General features: G+C 39.3%; 1 protein-coding gene across 5 annotated transcripts in view; it reads right to left on the bottom strand.

Moving 5' to 3' along the window:
- ATF2 (activating transcription factor 2) overlaps positions 1–22400 on the bottom strand; it is a 40214-nt gene that overhangs the window by 5670 nt on the left and 12144 nt on the right. For 3 of the 5 annotated variants that reach the window (XM_053410560.1, XM_053410579.1, XM_053410570.1), the window contains 9 exons: positions 20837–20933; positions 18689–18807; positions 17696–17824; positions 16850–17028; positions 15916–16030; positions 14660–14746; positions 4702–4851; positions 3246–3452; positions 909–1014 (listed from right to left, as the gene is read on the bottom strand). In XM_053410560.1, coding sequence (XP_053266535.1) covers positions 909–1014; positions 3246–3452; positions 4702–4851; positions 14660–14746; positions 15916–16030; positions 16850–17028; positions 17696–17824; positions 18689–18807; positions 20837–20933 — 1189 coding nt within the window. The remainder of the gene's footprint in view (positions 1–908; positions 1015–3245; positions 3453–4701; positions 4852–14659; positions 14747–15915; positions 16031–16849; positions 17029–17695; positions 17825–18688; positions 18808–20836; positions 20934–22400) is intronic. The other 2 variants (XM_053410588.1, XM_053410590.1) reach the window with 1 other exon arrangement.

Below are 22400 nucleotides of genomic sequence, written 5' to 3'. Positions count from 1 at the left end.
AATCTCCGGAATCTCTTAAATTAAAAAATATTGCCCATTCTGATGAAACTGCTTACAATGACTACAAGTAAAGATGGTGGCCATTAAGTTTTATCGCAAGCACCTGAGGAACTGTTCGCATGCAATACAAAATGTTCTTTTATTCTCCTAAATTACTGACACTGGCAAATTAAAATGAAGTGGCTACATATGGCAGAAACAATCTTCACATTTACAAATATACTGAAATATCACTAAATCATAAAAATGAAAGCTGTGGGTTATATATTATGAATGTTGCCTAATGCATTCCCAGCTCAGTTATTTGTTACAAATTTGTGTACAATGGACAAAATTGGCCATTTATTCTACAGCAGCAGCTGGTTCTAGCGCTGGGTATTATATCCAAAAAGAAAAGAAAGAAACACACAATTAACCTTTGAAATGCTGAAAAAGTAAAAGCATTAAGAACATTTTCCCAACATTTTATCAATTTTACTTTTACCATAAGCATTAAAGCTCATTCTTCCTTCCCCGAATAAAATTATGGTAAACATTTATTTCATTTTATTTCTGGTGGAAAGACCGGTAAACAACATAAAGAGATTCTATCTCACTGCTATGACCTGTGAAATAACTAATTTTATTTTTTTATTAAAAAAAAAGTAATTGGATACTATTAAACTGCATACAATCTCTAAATATTAATACATACCATGCTGTAACTGAATATTTTTTTAAAAATTGTAAGAATCCAGAAGAAGATTCAATATATCATTGCATTTATCTTGCAACAGCCTTGTAGGAATTGTTATATTTAAAGTGAAGTATTTGAACATCACTTCTCAGTTGTAATGTTATCTCTGTTTGCTTTGGCAGTATTTCACTGGTACAGCCTAAGGCTATATAGGTAATGGAACATTACTCACTATGATAGCCAGACTTCTTCTGCATGGCTGTTACAGGGCAATCTTTATGAGCTAGAAGAAGCTGTTTCAGCTGCGCCACTTCATTTCTCAGCAGGGTGACTTCACTCTAAAGAAGAAGAAAAAAGTTATATACTTTACCAGGATCAAGTTACATACATTTCAGACTGAGATTTACAAGCTTTCGTAAAGACAAATACAAGACACAGCACACACTTTCTAGGCACATTAACACAATGGTTTATCTGTGAACTGCAGCAGTTTTGGCTAAGCAGCTTGTTTGTTTTGTACATTCAAAGAAAATATTGGAAGTTGCTTTACATTTGGTCTATTACATTCAACTCCTTTTGATCTCTTGCTTCTATATGCAGTCCGATATAGATATCAAAACGTTGTGCATCACATTTTAAGGGAAGTTAGTGGCATTGACTAATTTTTTTTTTGCCATTACAGATAATTGAATAGAGAATTCTAATGTGACGTATTTAAGATGAATACATTAAGGAAGTGGGGAATTTAAAATATACTGGACATAGTTCCATTGATCTCCCAATATTTTTAAATGTCGCTATGCAAACGATGCAAGTATCAATATTCGTCTGACCTCATTTTGCTGAGGCAGAAGCTGGGGGTTCTTCTGCTGTAGCTAAAACAACAAGTCCAGCAAGAAGAGCCAGAGCTTGAGCCCACGTTATCTAAACTCTGAAAGTGAGCCTCACCATACAGTAATATTTTTATATTTCATATTCATATGATTCAAACAGTATTCCCCAGCTCGTTTATTTTGTAAAATTGACAAAACTAGAATGAGAACCAGCACTTTTTCACAGCTAACATGCTGTGGAAGGCCAAACGTATCAAAACACATATTCAACTTAAGCCATCATGGGTTATTACTACCCAGCTGTGCCTGTTTTATCAAATGATGAATCATTCTGGAATACAGGATTAATATTTTCAGATAATGAATAGTTTAAATAATTTATTTGCCGTTCAATTTTCTTTACAAATCATTCTGTTCTTCACCTTTGCCAGTTTTGTTGCTGGCAGACTATAAAAAACACCTCTGCTTTGCGTGAAAGAGATTAACCCTTGAGACTCTGCCACGTGTGTGTGTGTTCCAGTCTATGCTTATAAAAATATGTTTAAGTAGGAAAAATCCATACAGAAATGTCCATTGTCTTTTAATGCAAAGGAAACATAGATGAGGTAACATTTATTCTAGGCCAGCCTCCCCCAATCTGGTGCCCTCCAGATGTTTTTGTGTATATTCTTATTAGCTACTGCCAGCCTTGCCAATCATACACACAGGCCTCCTGCACTTACGTTACACTGTTCTCTCATTTGTTTCTACTTCATATTCCATTATACCTCTCCTGTCACAAACAGAAACATTTTAAATTACGTAAAGTGAAGGATTAGCCAAGAAGGCGAAAATCTTTGACCTTCAATCTTACGGTTGTCTTCGGGTTTTTTTAAATAATGCATGGGTAGATACACCTGACTGGCTCTGGAAACTTTGCTGGAGCATATCTATACTGTGAAATGGGTACAAGCAGCTCACGCCCACCATGCCTCTCAAAGCAGGTTTGCATTATATGCAATGCCCAATGGCCACTTGTAACCTCACCTCACCCTATGTGCACCTCATTGGGGAAAGTTCCAGATATTCAGAGTTTGCACCCTTTCCCCATCTCTTTTTGGGGAGAAGGTAAAAGAAATGGAGCTCCAGAGACACTTATGGGGAGGGAAAGATGAAATATTATGGGGCGATGGGGTTCAGTTCCCAGCACTCCACCCTATGATGTCCCCCCCTACTCTGCCATGTGCCGGCAATCACACATCATTTGGGCAAACCTAAAATTACACTGTTTGCGCTGGACCTGTTAAATGGATTCAACTAACCAACTTTGATAGTGGAAGCCAACAAAAGATTCCTTTCCTCCCCTACCCAAAAATCAAAAGGAGATCATCCTTTCTGGCAAGTAGAACAATCATACAGTGGTACCTCGGGTTAAGAACTTAATTCATTGTGGAGGTCTGTTCTTAACCTGAAACTGTTCTTAACCTGAAGCACCCCTTTAGCTAATGGGGCCTCCTGCTGCTGTTGCGCTGCTGCTGCACGATTTCTGTTCTCATCCTGAAGCAAAGTTCTTAACCTGAAGCACTATTTCTGGGTTAGCGGAGTCTGTAACCTGAAGCGTATGTAACCTGAAGCGTATGTAACCCGAGGTACCACTGTACTGGCATAGCGTTGAATTCCACCTATTGCCCTTAATTATTGTATTACATTATTATCAGATTATTGTTTTAAAATTGCAAACAAGCAGAAGGAAGTACCTGTAATTGACCATTTAACGAGCTCAAGTCTTCAGCTTTCTTCTCCAAAGACTGCACCCAAACTTTTCTTTTTTGTCTACACCTTGATGCTGCCGCCCTATTCCGCTCTAGGAATTTCCGCCTTTTCTCATCAGGATCTTCATTTGCTGCCCTTCGCCGTCGACCCCCTGTATTTGGCGTTTGCGGTGCAAGCTGTGCTGGAGAAGCCTGAAAGAAGCAAGGAATGCCAGAGTTCATTGCCACAAAACTTTTAGTTCAAGCTTAGACTTTTGACAGAAATTCACATTCCTCTAATATATCACACAGCATTGACTATAATGGTCTCATTTAGTGCAGAATATAAATTGAACACATACAACCTTGAGCGTTAATTTTAAATAGTTTCAAAGTAAAACCAAAAGGCACTGTTGACATGTTGGCTATAGCAGACATACGAAACACAGTTTGGCAATAGGATGCTACAGCACTAAAGTTCCAATTCATGAAAGATTACCCTACCCAAATTTGAGCCATTCTCCCAACCCCACTGCAACCCTGTAAAAAATATATTAAAAATCCACAATATTCACTAGGCTCCCCCTCTGGAGAAGTTTTTCAGGGATGCAGAGGGGAAGAGAAATGATAGATTGGTTGTGTGAACTATCTTATACTTGCACAACCACTGGATACAACACAGAATATACTATTATAGAGGCAGACTGGAGCTGAATGAAATGATTTATCCACCCTCACTTTAAGGTAAGCCATATAATTCAGTGAGTTTCTCTCTTTTTTGTATTTAAAAAGAGGAAATTCTAGGATTAAAAAATATTTTGTGTAAGAGTTCAAGCACTTGCAATATAGGGCTGGTTCATATGCAATGCTAAGCCATGGTTTAGTGAATGAGCCTCAGTGAGCCTGAACAAAGAATAAAGGTAAAGGTAAAGGGACCCCTGACCATTCTAGTCGTGACCGACTCTGGGGTTGCGGCGCTCATCTCGTTTTATTGGCCGAGGGACCCGGCATTTGTCTGCAGACAGCTTCCGGGTCATGTGGCCAGCATGACTAAGCCGCTTCTGGCGAACCAGAGCAGCGCACGGAAACGCCGTTTACCTTCCCGCTGGAGCGGTACCTATTTATCTACTTGCACTTTGTGCTTTCGAACTGCTAGGTTGGCAGGAGCAGGGACCGAGCAACGGGAGCTCACCCCGTCATGGGGATTCAAACCGCCGACCTTCTGATCGGCAAGTCCTAGGCTCTGTGGTTTAACCCACAGTGTCACCTGGGTCCCTGGTGGGGGGGAACAAAGAATAGTTAGTCGCTAACAAGTCAACTACAAACCATGGGTTATGAAGCTGCCTTGTTTGTTGTAAGCCAAGATTGCTGGTTTGCACATAACATTAAGCTAAGAGTCTGTCAGGAGGTAACATGGGATGTTTACTTGGTAGCAAACAGCACCAGAAGCAAGGTTTCTTACCGGTGTTTCAGTAGTAGATGTAGCAGGCTGCTGCAGCGACTGTGGCCGAGCTTCCTCTGACTGAGTTCTAACCAATCCACTTGTTTGTCCCTTTGCAGTATCTCCATTTGTGACCTGAGAGTGCTGCTGGGTTAAGGCAGCTTTCAATCTCTGAAAGACAAAAATGAATTTTTCCACGATGAACGATTGCAGGCCGCAATGGTCAACTTACTCAGCTGTTCACTAGCTTAAGAGATGCCTGTGAAAGCTGCTCATGCCCAGTTTTCGGAGATTCTCTTCCTCCTGCTGCAGCTCCATTCCATACCTCTCATGAAGACCCCCAAAATTCCAGGAGAGGCTTTTGGGAGGGTGCAGGGTGCTGCCATGAGAAGGGAGGAAACTTCCCTTGTGCAAGTGCACATCCACTTGCACAGCACTGGAAACAACCAACTGCTTTCATTCTAAGCATATACAGTGGTACCTCGGTTTACGAACTTAATCCGTTCCAGAAGTCCGATCTTATACCGAAACCGTTCTTAAACTGTGCGCTTTCCCTAATGAAGCCTCCTGCCGCCGGTGTCCTTCCACCATTCGGCTTCCTTTCATAGACCGAGGTAAAGTTCACTAACGGAACACTACTTCCAGTTTTGCGGAGTTCTTATACCAAATAGTTCATAAACAGGGCTGTTATTAAACCGAGGTACCACTGTACAGGCAACCCCCAATTTGCGCAGGATTTGCATTCAATGTCACTGCACGCCTGTGTGAAATTGTGTTCAACTGAAACACCCCATTCTGCACCTGTTCTGCCTCCGCCCCACCCTTTCGGTGATGTCTTTTAAGACGTTTCCGGGTCACTTCCAGGTTCAATGCTGTGCACATGTGCGCAACTGCACACACATCAGTCGCGCCTAAAACAACAGTTGCCTGTACTTCATTTTGCCTCCCCTGTCTTTTTCCTTTTACAAAGAACTGACTAATACCACTTCTTCTAATTCCAGAAAGTTATAGATCCACAAGGTGAACAAGATGATGGGTATGAAACACAGAGTTAAAATGGTTAGCAAAAATACTACTATATGCTTAAGGTATCAGTATGTTTCTGAGCTAGTAAGAAGGGGTACTTCAGATTGTGATGTGAGTTGTACACCCCCTACCCAAAGTGATCCAGTGCTTTTGGCCAAATACAAGTACCAAAGACATCAAAGGGACCAGAGGATACAAATAGGTATCTGTTCCATAGTTCAATAACCAAAAATGATCACTAAAAATATTACGTTCTTTAATCAGTGGGTTGATAATATGGTAACACTTGCAACCTACGAGCGGACTGCTTACAGACGTAGACTCTGCTTGGATAAACATGACAATATTTGGAACGAATTTATACAAAATGTAATAGACTACTAATATTTCTATTCATATTAGGATAATATCAAAATTATAAAAGAATGTATGGGTTAGGGTATTTTTCATATTCATATAATGTTTTTCACTTTTACACAGTTCTGTGTTTTGTTTTTTTTCCTTTTCTTGTGTATCATTTTACTGCTCTATGTTTGATTTTTTTTTACAATAAAATATAAATTAATAAATGCAAAAAAACTATTTAAAACCCCCTAAAAACATTACGTTGTATTTCTAACTACATAGTATATATGGTTATGGAAGGAATATCCAGCTGATGGCCTTTAGGTCCATTTCCCGTCCATTCTCATACTTGCTTATGGCTTGACCACAGCTGTCCCCCTCCCCAAGCTATTTTGCTTAAGGAGCAAAGCAAAACTGGCTCAGAACCTGCTGCTTCACTCAACCAGCAACCTCCCCGCCCCCCCTCAACTGGAAAATATATCACTATATATTCACAGAAGCATTCACAAGCCACAGAAGTATTTTGGCTCAGCCAGCACCAGGCCCTCAGCCTTCAGGGTGATATTCTCTCCAGTCAAATTGCTGAGGCAGGGCAACAACCGCTTCTGAGAAGGGATGCCTCAAGTCCCCAAGGAATTGAACAATTTAGGCATCCACTCCCTGCCCCCACCATAGCATTAATGGACAAAAAATGGACCAAGTCACTGAAGAAAGGAGTGATGAAGTTGGAGAGGTGAGTCACAGGACAAGGGAAATCACAACACCTATAGGAAGAGTGCAAAACGATGCCATGCTTTCCAGGACAGCCCTGTGTAACAAGTTTGAATATTTGTTCCTAAATAGTCTCAAATATTTTAAAGCCTTCATAGTTTACCAAAATGTTCCAATAATAGACCCAATAATTTCAACATGTTAAGTAGATTCATTACCACCATTTGGAAGTCTGTTCTTCCTCCAAGGAGCTTGGGGCAATTTACATGTACCCCCAACCACCCGACAAAATAGGTAAGGTTGAGAGAGAATTTGCTCAAGGCTACCCACTAAGCTGTAGAATTGAGCTCTTTATTCACTGCACCATACTGTTGATAGTGATTGTTAATGTTCTCTCTAGTGATATAATAAAATACATATTTAAAGTATAATTAGAAATGATGAAGTACATTGATAGTCATTCAATTTGTATTTGCAATATTGCTGAAACACTGACTACATTCTAATCCTGAACAGCAAAGGCATTTTTTTTTTAGTATAAAAAATATGTATACCCTTCAAAATAAATCCCTATCACATCTGTCAGAATTGGTAGGAATAGATCACTCCATCACGAGTTCACAGAAACAAGAGGATATATTGTAGAAACAATTTATGAAAAAGTCAGATCCATATTTCATATCTGCCACAAAACCTCATCAGAGTAATAACCCTCCTTCTCCTGGGTGTTATTTTACCATCTGCTCCTCTATTACTTATCTTTATTTTGCAACTAATTAACAGCATAATCTTCTAAATTCAGCAAGTTAATTATCATTATTGTGGTCTTTGCAGCATCATCAGTCCTTATGAAGTCTTGTCTCTCCCCTCCCCCCAGAGAATCTATGAAAATGAAGTAGGCTGGGAGAGGGTCTGTTTCTTTAGAGCAGGCTCATTAGGTGTTTGCTGATTAGCTCGGCATGCAGAGAGGCAGGTCAGGAGAATTCTGCCGAACACAAGGTCCCATGCCGAGCTCAACAAAGTTAATGCGAGTTTCTGAACATTTGCCAGGCTGCCCTCTGTCAACTCTCAGTAGTAACCCCTGCAGAAAACCTACTGGCTACCCACTATGCTTCAGGTATTTCTCAGTTTGTTTTTTTAAAAAATGTATGCATAAAACTCCAGAGAGCATCACTTACAATATATATTTTTTAAAGAGGCAAGGCAATCCTAATTCAGAGGGTCTTATTTGTTTTTATATAGAAATGATTTGTTAACTCTGCACTTGCTACAAATATAACATCTCAGATGCTTTCTGAAACAAAATCAAAGACGACCATTAAATGAATTCACCCTCAATCTCTCATTTGAAGACACTTGTATCTATTATTTATGTACTGCCATTAGCATGCATTCCAATCTACAGAGTACAAAGGAACAGGTACTTGTCCCAGGGAGGCTGCAATAGAAAATTCAACAAAGGAGCAATGAAGAAGCTGGATCCAGAGTAACTGTGATGGAAGGGAGTTGGTGGAAGATGACTTTCTTGCCCCCTTCTCCAACCTACAGCTCCACAAGCTGTCTGAAACCGTCTCTCCTTAGGGTTAGGGGAACCTGCTAAATGGGGTGGGCTCGAGTGCGGGGGTTAACAGGGACTGCTCACTCAAAATGAGGCAAGGCACCTTCTGCGAGCAGCAGCTCGGCTCATGGATGATTTCTGACAATCTTCCCCTTCCCCCTCGGTCTCTCAAGATATGCACAGGAAGGAGCGTAACACAGACATTTTAGAGGTAATAATGAAGCTCTGCATCATCATCTAATGAATTTCTGCTTTAAGTTTTATAATTCTAATAATATTATGTTCAAACAGTATATATGCTGGCTAAGGGCACCCTACCCTCAAATATACGGTAAGTCAAGCATCACCAGAGCTCTAAACGTTGATATGTTGTATGTAGGTACTGAAATACTGTTATTTTCCCATAAGTGCTTAGTACGTACTGACTAAAATTGCGATTCAATCCCCTACAGCTTCAACTGAACTTGTTTGCCAGTGCATGCATGTTTGCAGTCGTTTGTTAATATCCCTGACATGTTTCAGTAGGAACTGTTTTACAAATTATTTTTCTGTATTTTCTTGTTATTTTATACCAGTGTTTCTCAAACCCGGATCTCAAACTGCTGTTGGACTACAACTCCCATCATCCCTAGCAGGCAGGACTAGTGCTCAGGGATGACGGGAGTTGTAGTCCAAAAAACAGCTGGGGGCCCAAGTTTGAGAAACACTGTTATACTGTATGACACCCTGAGCATTTTTTAAATTGAAAAAGGGGGTTAAATCTATGTTACACAAACATAATTTGCAATTTCAACCTTTGTTGAAAGTTGGTCAACCAAAGCCTAACTAAATGGAATCAGATTACCCCCCCCCCGCAGATTCACCTATTTCAGTATACAAGGCCTTTCCTATTTACAACTGGAATCACTAATTCTATACATACATATATATATATATATATATATATATATATATATATATATATATGTATATATATGTATGTATATGTCTTTGGATTAAATGTAAGACAGTGGTAATTATGTACACGTTAACAAGTATGGAAAGTAAGACACAGAAGTATCAGTGTGTGTGTGTATGTGTGTGTGTGTGTGTATATATAAATGTATGTGTGTGTGTGTGTGTGTGTGTGTGTGTGTATATATATATATATATATATATATATATATATATATATGTATGTATGTATATGTATGCATTCACAACTTAGGAATATAGAAGAATCTACTTTTCAGCATGATCTGCCACGTAAGTTGTGTAATTCCAAGCTGGCAACACTATGAAATGCCACTAGAGAGCACAAAGCAGATTTAAATGCAAGACAAACACTCCAGGCAGGGCAGGTAATTTATAAGGTATATAATGGGTAGAAGGGTATTCTTTTAGATAAATGCAGGATAGGCATATCAGACAAATTAATTACTGGTCTCATTTCTAAATTTCTCAGGATGAGAGAAAGGAAAAAGGAATTTTCAGTCATGATGTATGCAGACATTGACTAGGATTTAACGTATAAAATATGCTGAGATAAGAAATAAAAATATTTGTACTGTCATATGTAATGTTAGAAGTGAAAGCATCCCATAATCAGTAAATTAGTACTGGTGGGGAAAAAATGGAGATTTTAAAATGTGAGTGGGTTTTAAAACTTGAGATACCCCCCAAGTGATCCTCTAAACCTTTGAGACATTCCCAAACCATGCATTAATCAACAGAAGCATTTTCTAATTGTGTCATCTGAACTGAAGCAATTATTCCTTTTTCACTTCTGACCAACATTTCTCATAATTATCTTTAAATAGGTTTAAGTTCTTAGCAGTCATATTAACCCCCAGGTATTTTACTTTCTTAACCAATGTTAAACCTGTCTCCTTGTGAAACCTCTCTTTCTCAAACGGTGTTAAATTTTTCTCAAGAACTTTAGTTTTTAACTGAACTGAAGCAATTATTAACATTGCTGAAGAGGTAATAAATTCTAACTGGTTCATTAAGGGTTGCCATATTCCCTAAAGTGAAAATCCGGACATTTTTGGGAACATCTCCCCCCACTCCCCATTAATTTTTTAGGTTCTTTAAAGGCTTTTTAAAGCTTGGTTTTTAAAAAATTGCTCTGCTTGCCATACGTCCAGGTTTTCACTGACATTTTGTCAATTCGGCAAAAATCCGCCCAAACGCCATTTTCTGAGCCCGATTCCTGGACGGGTCTAGGAAAACCCAGAAGTATGGCAATCCTAGGTTCATAGCTCTAATATGTATATAAGGAACGATTAATATACTTGCATTTGAAACTCAAAGGGTGATAGTCCTACATTTTTACTGAACCTATACAAGAATCAGAACAGTACTCATGCTTTTTTGTCTTCTTCTCCAGGATAAATCCAGTCAGATACAGTTCCTCAGATTGTCTCCAAGCCCTGCAGCTCTCTCTGCATCCAAGAAACAAGGTTTTGATGGCTACTTTTTAAAAAATATCCATCACCTCACTGAAAGAAACAGTTGAAATGCAAATATTCACCAAATTTTATCAACTAAGGAGACTGCTAAAACTTAAACACAGCTATTTCTCCTGTGCTTTCTCAAGATGTCCTTCTTTTATATTTGTATAACCAAAAACGTTTGCCATGTTGCACATATAAAGGTTCACAGCACGCTGCTACATTGTTTTTCTTTTCTGACACATAAATTCTACAGAGGTGTTCCAAGTAATTCCATGTCAGATAACGCTGAACTACCAACACCAGTCCTGAGTTAACAAAGTTCTAATATGACTGCTATTCCTCTCACATATCTTTTAAAATCCTGGTTCAGACAAAATGGGAGTAACGTAGCCTTAAGGAAACCACTCTGATGGCGCAAACATTTCTGCTTGCCTGAATGAACAATCTGTGCTGTTTGAGGGGTCCTCTCAATCCCCCTTCAGCCAATTGTGGGGGGGAAGAGGCAGTGGGGGGGGAGAGAGCCCCGCTGCAATAGTGGAAGTCATTGCACAGGCTTCTGCTAGCAGCCAGGTTAGCAGAATTGAGCCCAGCAAAGTTTGCTACAATATAGAGCAGCGGTTCTCAACCTGTGGGTCCCCAGATGTTGTTGAACTACAACTCCCATCACCCCTAGCTAGCAAGGCCAGAGCTCAGGGATGATGGGAGTTGTAGTCCAACAACATCTGGGGACCCACAGGTTGAGAACCGCTGATATAGAGGATTTCTTCCACTTCTCCCTTTTCACATGGGGAAGTTGAAAGGTTATACTTTGCAGAGTTGGAAAACTTATATTTTGAGTAAATGAATTTCCTGTTTTCGTCTGAACTCAAGAAACTAGCTTATTCTAACTATGACTTGTTAACAAATCAGGATCAAACGACATTTGCTATCCTGGTTTGTTTTAATTAGTCACGGTTAAAATAAGGCAGGGCCTCCCAAGATTGAACGTAACAGGAATTGACGGTTTCCCTAAAGTGAAAGTGAACACTTTCAACCTGCTGCTCTTGAGGGCAAAGATGAGAGGGTGTCTGTGAGCCTGAGCCACTTATACACAACGCCAAACAACAGTGTGTTATTACATACAAACTCTGGCAATTTCTTGGCTACTTCTCATAAAATACATTTTCCTAATAATGCTTTAGTTGCTCTTGTAATTTTATCTTTTCTTAACAAAGGGTATTTATATATCATCCTTTCAATAACACACTGGCTTAACAATAATGTAATACTTCTATACATGAGTACATATTCATGGGCAGAGCTTATTTCATTTTAGGTCTGCAACAGGGAGAATTTAAGAATGATAGCCAGATGCAGCATCCCACTTACACAACCAATTTTCACTAGCACAAAATAGATTTACTCATCCTCCCTCCCTCCCTGCCACAGCCCTTGCAGTCACCCAGATGTGCTCTGGAGGCCACCTGAGGGCTGTAGGAAGGAGAAAGGAAGTCCTGCCATGCCCACCAGTGCAACATTGTACTTATCAAAACTTTCATTTCTATGCAGTATAAAATTAGCAGCCCATGCTGATTTCAAAAAATATCCATGACATTCTTTATTACTATGTATCCTTGACTTTGTGAAAGGTCACCACTGAATTTCATCTGCTACACACCAGCAGCGTTCATCTTAAACACCTACAGTGATGCAGTTTCATTCTAATTTCATTGCAGAAGGAACGTAGCTCAGTGGTAGAGCATCTGCTGTGTAATCATGATGTTCCAGGTTTAATTCCCAGAAACTCCAGGTAGCACTGGGAATGTCCATCTGAAACCCTAGGGAGTTGATGCCGGTCAGTGAAGACAACAGTGAACTAGATGGATTCAATATTAGGCAGTTTTCTACGTTCCAACTGGCCACAACATGTGCATGTTACCCCTGCAATGTTGAACGCAAAGCAGGTATGCAAGGTCCCTTTCCAACATAACCAGTCATATAAAATGCTTCATGTTGGGAATTAACCAATTTAAAATGAGGTACCCTCTCTCTAGCTACCAGGTAGATTTAGTAGTCTCTGTTAATGCATGCATTTTTTTGCTACTGCATTTCTACAATAAACGGAACAAGTAGTCTCTCTCTTTCCTCTCTGTCTTTGATTTTCTATCCCAATGCCACCCCCCTCCTTCCCAAACAGTTAGGATTTTGCATCCACTGAGCATACTCAGTCCTGGTTTTTTGTTTGGTTCTCTAAGATTTTGACTCCTGCCAAAGATCTTTTGGTCTTTTGAAAACCTCAGGGTTTCCCTGAACATGCCAATACCCCCTTTTTGCGTGTAGGTGGTGCCGTTTTGGATACATAAGGATAGGCACTTGAGAGAATGAATTTGCTATTAGTATAGATGCTAAACAAAGGCAATTAAATAAAGAATTCATTGGAAGCACTAATTTATGCACCATAAGGAAGCCAATGATTGATTTAAGCGATAAAAATATGATTCTGTAATTGTATAATTTAAAGAGTTATCTTTTAAAACCCTGTTTGATACCACAAATTAGGTAATTTTAATTGCCACTTCCCATGGTTCCTTTTCACTTGATAAGCAGAGTAGGGAGATCAGAATGTAGCAGACTTCCAGGCAATCCAAAAATTTGCGATTACCATTGAATGTCTTCAGAATTCTCCCAACCGTTCTACTATTCACTAACAATGGCTGTACTCGGGTGCCACACTAAAATATGGTTTAGTGTGGAGTGGGCAAACTGTTTTTCTATTAAAGGCCACATTCCACTGAGGGTCATTTCTTAAGAGCCTATATGTATGTGGACAGTAGGCAGGGCCAATTGTGGGCAACCCCTTTCTCTTTTCTCCTTCTTTTTCTGCTGTCCCTTTTCAGCAGGCTGCCAGAGGAGAGATGGATTGCTCTTGCCACAGGGCTGATTGCTTGCATGGTCTATCCCCTACTCTTTCATTATTCCATCTGTTCCTCCCCCCATGAAATTAGGCAAAAATTTGCACTAAATTAGGTCAAAGGGTGCCCATCCCTGGTTCAACAAGACATGAGTGAATCTAGCTGCTCCAGGCTCACTCACTCCTTGCACAAAGCTGGGAGGAGACATTTGGGAGCTTTCATTTGTTTGGATTAACTGAGCATGCTGTATCCTGTGACTATAACTTCAGAAGTCATGTTTTGAAATTACCATGTACTGTGCCAGGTTTAGTTTCAAATCAGTCTGGACAATGTAAGAAGCCCTGGTTAAGCAAAAGCAAAACACGAATGCTTCCGAGCTCCTCCTCCTACTGTGTGGGAAGATTGGGGGAGGGAGGTCAGGAGGAGGCAATATCCATTAATGTCTTGCCATTGTTTAGTAACATTAGTATGACGTCTGAACTCAGCCATTGTTTCTGGCCATAGGGGTCTTTTCAGTGATTCTCTACAATGGGTGGAAATTCAAACTGCTGAACAGTATCTAAGCTAAGAAAGGGAATTTTCAGTCACTTGTATGGTGCATTCAGTGCATTAATGCGGAGCGGAACTATTAACTTGTAAATCGTACATTGGCCCACTCTACAGAAAGTTCCACTAATGTAGAATTTGTGATGGCATTACATGATAACAAATTATAAATACTTTGAAAATTACAAAATTGCTGTATAATTGTTAGGTATTATTTACTCTTGCTGTGGTTGTTATTAAGTAGTCTTTTCTCAATGTCCTGCTTTCCAAAATGCAATAGTACTGCACAACACACAAAGACAGTCACAAAGCTAATTTCTTTGGGACTGAAAGTACAGTTCTTCTATATGTATGTAAAACAAAATTAGGTTGTATATAAAACAAAATAAATAAAAACCAAACATATTATTGGATTTTCTGGTTCACTTTCTATATTATACCTAAATTCATCTTATTGAAGAACTTACCAATTTTGCCTCTGACTGCACAGGTTGAGGAGATGAAGGTCCTGGAATTCCTGGGATACTAGGCACCATGGTGACAGGTCTAACAAGCTGTTCAATATAATCAAGAATTAATACACAACTAAAAGCACATTCTACTTTATAACAGCTAGGGTGCCTGTCTTTTCCACTAAAAGATTGCTCATTGAGCTGTTTTAGTGCCAACTTTTTGTGGCCATTGTCTGAGATTGTGTGTAGTTCACAAGGAGGGTCTTCTCAGGGGTGGCTCAACTGTGGATACCCTGTGGATATTTGTCAGGAGCCAACACTACTACCATCCAGGTGCCAAATTAAGAAGGCTCTTATTCATCTAGGTGAGCTCCCGTTGCTCGGTCCCTGCTCCTGCCAACCTAGCAGTTCGAAAGCACATCAAAGTGCAAGTAGATAAATAGGTACCGCTCCGGCGGGAAGGTAAACGGCGTTTCCGTGCGCTGCTCTGGTTCGCCAGAAGCGGCTTAGTCATGCTGGTCACATGACCTGGAAGCTGTACGCCGGCTCCCTTGGCCAATAAAGCGAGATGAGCGCCGCAACCCCAGAGTCGATCACGACTGGACCTAATGGTCAGGGGTCCTTTTGCCTTTAAGACCCCATCAAAAATCATTTTTAAAAAATTATTATATAAAAATAATATTGACTGTTGTTGCAAGTCCTCTGCTGTGGCCACCCAAGGCCCTGCTAGACACACACACACACACGTTTTTTAAAAGTTTTTTTTTTAACTACAGAATATGCTTCCACAGGTTCCCTACTGTAATACCACATTTCTTGGTCGCCCCTATTTCTCTTTTTTCTGCAATGACAATTTTTGTGACACCCTGAATTTAATAATGCATAATTAATGATTAAAAACGACTGAAAATAGCTGAGGGGAAAGATTTTTGGAAGGTAGCCATGGGAACCACAGTTCTCACCACATCCACTTTTATAGTTCAACCACATCCACTTTGACATGCAGTCCCAGGAACAGTGAAGTTCAGTTTCCTATGCTCTCAATTGTTTACTCTCCTGGGAACGTGCCTGGGATTGGCTTCAGTCCCCCAACGGTCAGCATGCTGTGGACCTCTGACCACCTGCCATCCTCCTGACTGGCTTCTACCACTCATTATCTTCTGGATCAAGTGGTACTAGAGTCACAGCTGTTTCCAAGAATTAGCATTTGAGGACTGGGACTTTTCAAAAGTCTGGGAGAACGTGTGTATGCCGAGTAGACACATACTTACTGGAACTGCCGTTGGGACATGCACGTTAGAATTTGTGATCGCGGCAGGAATAGCGACAGGCATGGTTTGTCCATTAGGAAGGTGCAACAGCAGTGGGAAGGGACCTGGCACCGGTCTAAGAAAACAAATGGAAAAAGAAAAACACTTATGGGACAAAGTACATTGCATGTTTCATTCATCTTTGGCAGTATGTATATTATTGATATGCCTATTTAAAGGCGGGATCCATAGATAGAGGAGACTGCATTTCTGTTTGCCTGACATAACCATCACTGCCTCCTTCCCCTGCCCCCCAAACAATGTTCTGGGGGCTCTCCTGACTACAGAGAGAGGATATGGAAGAGGCGCATGGGAATCCCTGTTGCACTAGCAGGAGTCCTTGCACTGGCTTCTGCTAGAGGAACAGGTTAGTTGAATCTGGCCCAAATTTTGGAACCAGACTTGCCTTACGTTGGACCAAGAACCGGAAGCTTCTGCTGAAGGAAAGGGGCAGGTGGTTTTCATTTAGTCACCCTTCCCCTGGCAATCCAAGCATCATCTCCCATACTGTTTCAGAGGGAGAAAGAGATATTGTCAAAAATCATATCCCCACCTCCAGTTGAAGCTTTTCATGAGTAGAGATCAACTCACAGGAACTCAAGATCCAAGCCAGAGAGATTATGAAGAGTGTTGCTAGGTCCCCAATATTGTTCCATATATATATATATATATATATATATATATATATATATATATATATATATATATATATATCAAACTTGGAATTAGTTTTTTAAATGACAGCCCTTCTAGCCATTAAAACCTTATGAGGTATTTTATCTTTAAATAAGATCAATCTAAAAAAGGATTAGGATAAATGAGGAGATAATATTTAAGAACCACAAACACACTTTATACAGATATTTCACTAGTTGTAAATATATAGAAAACTTACACTATTGGCCTGTTGGAGGAGGGAGCCTGGGTTATGACAGTGCTGGAAGTCGGTGAAGGTATGGCTTGCTGAATAATGACACTTGAGTCAGAACTTGCAAGCAACACATTAGGAACCTGTAGAGAAGCTGGACGAACAATTGTGGACGTAGGCTGGGCAGTCTGCTGCAGTGACACTTCCTACAGGAAACAGGAAACCATTTATTAACATTAGTTTTACCATTCAGTTTTTCCTCTATGGATAATAGAAACATCCACTTGTATCTGTATTGGATTTGATATTGTTTTTTATATATGCAACTGCTTTATTTTATATGCAGCAAGCAATTGTTTATGTCATGTTTCTATTGTACTGTGAAATTGCTTCATAGAAAGCAATTCATAAATAAGGAAATCTATGTAGATGTGGCTGCCAAGTGCAGGAGTTCCTCAATTTAGCCTCTCCTAACATGGGTGCATTCACATCAGCCTCTGTCGCTGTATCAATGTGCAATACTGGCATTGACTTTCCATGTGGATCTCTAGACTGTAATCTCCTTGAGATCATGGCAGGGAAGACTGCATGACAACTGCTTGGGAGCAAGTTGTGTATGCTTTAGAAATGTTCGCAATAATACTGTACTTTAATAATAATTCAGAACAACAAACTTTGCCCTTTAGATGACCAGACATAGAGGCTTTAGTAAACTGCATGAGTTGGGACTCTCTTGTGTTCAGACTATTGAAGTGCTGTAATTAATAACACAGGTGGAGAGGGGGACACAGGATGAGCAAAAATGTTTGAAGCTCTTAAGTTTCTTGAACTTACTGGTACAGACCACGCTTTTAAATCATGAGAAATTACTACCTTTTCGTCACTGGTAGTGGACTCTGGATGAGGTAAAGGACTATCCTGGTGAGTTGTCTCAACAACAGAAGGCTCTTCAATCTTATTTCGTATAATTGGTGTTGCGAGAGGCGATAAATCTAGAGGCATCTAGAAGAATTATCAGGTAGATGCATTTTAAAATCTGAGCAGGACTCTCTTCAAAGAGTAGGCAATTTACAGTGTTGCTAATATCCTGGCCAGCATTATTGTCATCTCTTTTTAGACAGTGTTGGCAGTAATAGCTAATGAAAGGAAATTACATTCTGCCACACTTTCCCTCGTTAAAAAAATATTACTCACGTTACAAGCAAGAGGAGTTCATCCCTGGCAAACAACACAAAGCAGATGCCAGTTAGGACACTTTTATACTTTTATTTCCTTTTTCAAGCAAAGTAGCAATAAATGACAGTAAGTATTTTGGTGTCATTTGGAATCATTCCTAGCACCCCAGCTATGAGAGTACAGTCTAGTCTGCACATCATGTTAAACCATAGTTTAACCATAGTGCCTGCTTTCCTCCTCCTGTCTTCCACCAGCTGGGAGGAAACATTGGCTTAGCATTATGTGTAAAGGGGTGTACTTAGTTTAGAGCCTGTGTTTGTAGAAATAAACCATGAGCGCTGGTCCACACACAATACTACTCCAGTACTGTGGTTTGTTGCCTCCCACCTGGGAAAGTCATAAACAGGAAAAGAGCAAAGCTGGCACAATTGAGAAGCATGCATTCGCATGACACTTGTTCACATTATAGAGTTGTGGTTTTTTTTATGTGATTGACTTGTCAGGACAGATTGACAGAAAGGTTACTTCACAGAATACTTGCTCCAAGTGTGGTTTCTATATATTTCTAAAATATAAGGATTAACAAGAATGACACTTTTTCTACCCGTGCAAGAGTCCTAGTGGTGAAGGGAACCCAAACAATTGCTAGTCTACACAGTGATTTAGCTCTGATCATCTTTATAAACATACTTTTTTAATATCATCTTCAGAAGCTTTTTTGAATTCATTTTCAAAAGGACTTGCAAGCTCATTGAATAAACCAACTTCTTCACAATTCTTCAGGAATCGAGTTGGCGTTGGAGTCTGATCTAAAATTCAAAAATATATATATATGATTTTCCCAATTATATATTGGCTTTTATACATATTTTCAAATTGATGTCAATTTTTATGTTTCAGGCACTCTAAAATTTGCAACTGATCCTGACCAGGAGTGCAGTATAATTAAAGGTTTCATATTAATGTATCCTTCAATGAAAAACAATGCTGCCTTTTTGCCAAATCTTTCCTTTTAAAACCAGTACTGTATCACCAATATACACAACACAATCAGAAGGCAAAACAATGCAAATTCTATGTGTGTTTGGGTTGCAAAAGTCTTAGAAACCTTACAAACTGGTCAACAAGAAATCACATATTTTAAAAGAGAGATATTCCTTGAATTTTTGTTGCTGCTGTGGCTGAATGTATGTTTTTCCTGTTCTTAATCAGGCTGCCTGTGGACAACCGGGGGGGGGGGGGAGAGTATGATAATGCATTGAAAAGTCTAGATTAAGGTGTTTTAAAATGGCATAAAGCTGTAGGGATGTGCCTGCCTCCCTGAATATACAGAAGAAATCGGGGAACAATTTAAATCGGTAGCATTTAAGCTTGAAAATTATCTCTTAATCTTTAGTTTATGAATAAAACAGCTGGAGCTAAAAAAAAAAATTACGGTAAGCATAAGGATTACTTTAACTTTAAAAACAAAACAAAACAGTATTGCACATTGGCTGCAATTCTTCACCCATTTGCCAAGGAATAATTTCCATTCATCCAAACAGCACTTATTCTAAAGCAAGCGAGAAGATGATTGCAACCAGAGCAAAACATTCTAATGAGAATGAACTTTAATTTCAACCATAATTGTTTAACTAATAGACAATAAAATACTATCCCAACACACAATAAACTTGCATTGTGGGGTTAACAAAGGAATAATAGTGATCACTACATAATGGCTGAAATTTAAAGATAAAGGGGAAAAATACTGAGGAAATCATGGCATTCTATTGCTTGTGCTTTATTTAACATCTAAAGATTAAAGATGTGTACAGAAATCAAGACACTTATTATTCACAGAGTAGTGACCTGATACTTTTCATATAGTACTTACATTGCCTGCAAAGGATCAATACTACACACAACTCCACTGTAGCCAATACAGTAGAAAAGTGTATGTTGTACTTTATTGCAATTCACAGTATCTGCCTATCAGGTGTTGGCTTTCATGAAAAATCAATGCCTTGGGTCTAGAGAAGAGCAAGAAAAATTCTAGTAACAAGGGAGAATTGGCAAAACTTATATAGAGCCTTGTGTGAGTACAAGTGTCCTTCTGCTCATGCAAGGCACTTTTGGATGCAACCCATTACTAAACTGGTAACTACTTCTGGTGAAGAACCATCGTTTCAGGAAAAAGTAGTGGGCAAATGTTATTAGCATGCACTTTTGAGAGGCTAATCCTTAAAATGTAATTCCCTAGAGTCAAGCAAGGGTTGTTTTCAGACCCTCCTCTTCATTCTTTATGTTTAACAAAACATTATCTTTATTTGCTATCCAGCCAAAATTTTTTTAAAGAGGGGGTTGAGATGAAAAGATCACCATAGAGGAAGGAACTGCAAAAGAAATTAAAAGATCAGAGGGTATATACTTTTACCAACTGCTTTTGAGATAAAAAATATTTTATGCTATAGCTAAATTTATACGGAGAAGCAAAATGACCGATAAATATTTATCCAATAACCATTTACAAATATATGACATTGATTTAACTAGGATGGTGCATGTAAGTGTTTTCTATCATCAGTGCCTTACTCTAATTGCCAGGTATGATTTGCTGTGACAACCCTTACAAATAGAATTTCAGTTTAATTGGACTGCTCATTATTTCATAGTAAAAGCCAGAAGATTAATTTTATAAAAGTAAAGTAAAGGACAACACAGTTTACAAATTCATTTCATAAGGAATCTTTTGATGTTGCTTCTGATGAGCCTAGAGATTTCGAGTCATATACAGAAAATACACAAAATGTGTGCACATTCCAAAAGAAAGATGGATTAATAGAAACATATACTAACCAGCTACAATGACACTGTCATTACGAGCTGGACCAAATTTCAGTGTCATCTCATGTTTATGTTTATGGACAGCCAAATGATCCTCGTTGGTAAAACGCTGTGGCAAAAAGTTTTAAAATATAGTTATAAATTTTAATTTCAACTAAAGTGATAACAACATGGAAAATCATTTTCATAACAGGTTAAAAGCCATTAGCAAGATGTTAACAGCTGATCTTTTTTTTTTAATGAAAGTCTGGATGGTACAGGAGGAAAATGATAAAAGTAAGCTTCATTGGACAAAAAGGTTGTGTGTGGTTTTTTTTAAAAAATAATCTGCAAGATATCCTCAACATATAAATAGCACCAGCATAAATACTAAAAGGTCAATACCAACTTTTGGCAAAGGTTTCACTCCACCTATAACCTTGTTTTGATGAGTAGCTGAATGATATCAATATTGTAGTTGCTCCGGCAGACTCACAATGGGATTGTCTGTATACAAAGTGACTCAATTAATGGCAGAACATTATTCAAGGGAATGCTAGAGAGGGAGGAATATGGCTTTTCTTTAAAATCTCTTATGCCAAACTCCCAAGCCTATTTTTGTACTTGGCAAAGCTTAACAGACACTTTGGGGTTTCTTTAGTGCAGCTTCTGAGAAACAAACTTTTTTAAAAAATTAAGTGTAAATGCAGGTGCACGCCCCACTGGAAGCTGGAGATTATCTGCCATTGTATTTTTCAGAATATAAAATTGCTGTTTCCCAAAAATGAAATGTTGGGGGGGGGGGAGTAGCCTGCAAGACTCAAACAAAGAAGAAAACACACAAAAATATCTGCTGATCATTTCTGAATGTTTTTTTCTGACATATCTACTCTTTTCTCACACTTGTTAATAGTCCAGTATATAGAATGATTTACAAAGGTGAAACTAGTGTACCCAATTACAATGTACAGTGGTGCCTGGCAAGACAAAAAGAATCCATTCCGCGAGTCTCTTCGTCTTGCGGTTTTTTCGTCTTGCGAAGCAAGCCCATTAGCGGCTTAGCGGTATTAGCGGCTTAGTGGATCAGCTGATAAGCGGCTTGGCGGATCAGCTGTTAAGCGGCTTAGCGGATCAGCTGATAAGCGGCTTAGCGATCAGCTGTTAAGCGGCTTAGCGGCTTAGCTGTTAAGCGGCTTAGCAGAGCAGCTGATAAGCGGCTTAGCAGCTTGGGAAAGAGGGGGGGGGGGAAGGAAAAAAACCCTGCAGGAACTCGCAAGAAATTTTCGTCTTGCAAAGCAAGCCCATAGGAAATTCGTTTTGCGAAGCACCTCCAAAACGGAAAACCCTTTCGTCTAGCAGGTTTTCCGTCTTGCGAGGCATTCGTCTTGGGGGCACCACTGTATTGGCTAAGGCTCCATCAGTATAGCTGGCCATGAGCGTTGCTGAACTTCACCCTATACGCTTTTCACAAATTGGCTAATTTGTTTTAAATCTAGCACTGACCAGTATTATTCTTGCAATGGACTTGACTTGGCATGGCCAGAAAGCTTTCTCTGCTGTCAAAGGGCTTAATGCAGACCACAAGTACAACAGCCCT

Source organism: Podarcis raffonei, chromosome 1 (genome assembly GCF_027172205.1).
Source record: "Podarcis raffonei isolate rPodRaf1 chromosome 1, rPodRaf1.pri, whole genome shotgun sequence".
Lineage (NCBI taxonomy): Eukaryota > Metazoa > Chordata > Lepidosauria > Squamata > Lacertidae > Podarcis > Podarcis raffonei.
This window is presented reverse-complemented; position numbering and strand designations above follow the sequence as displayed.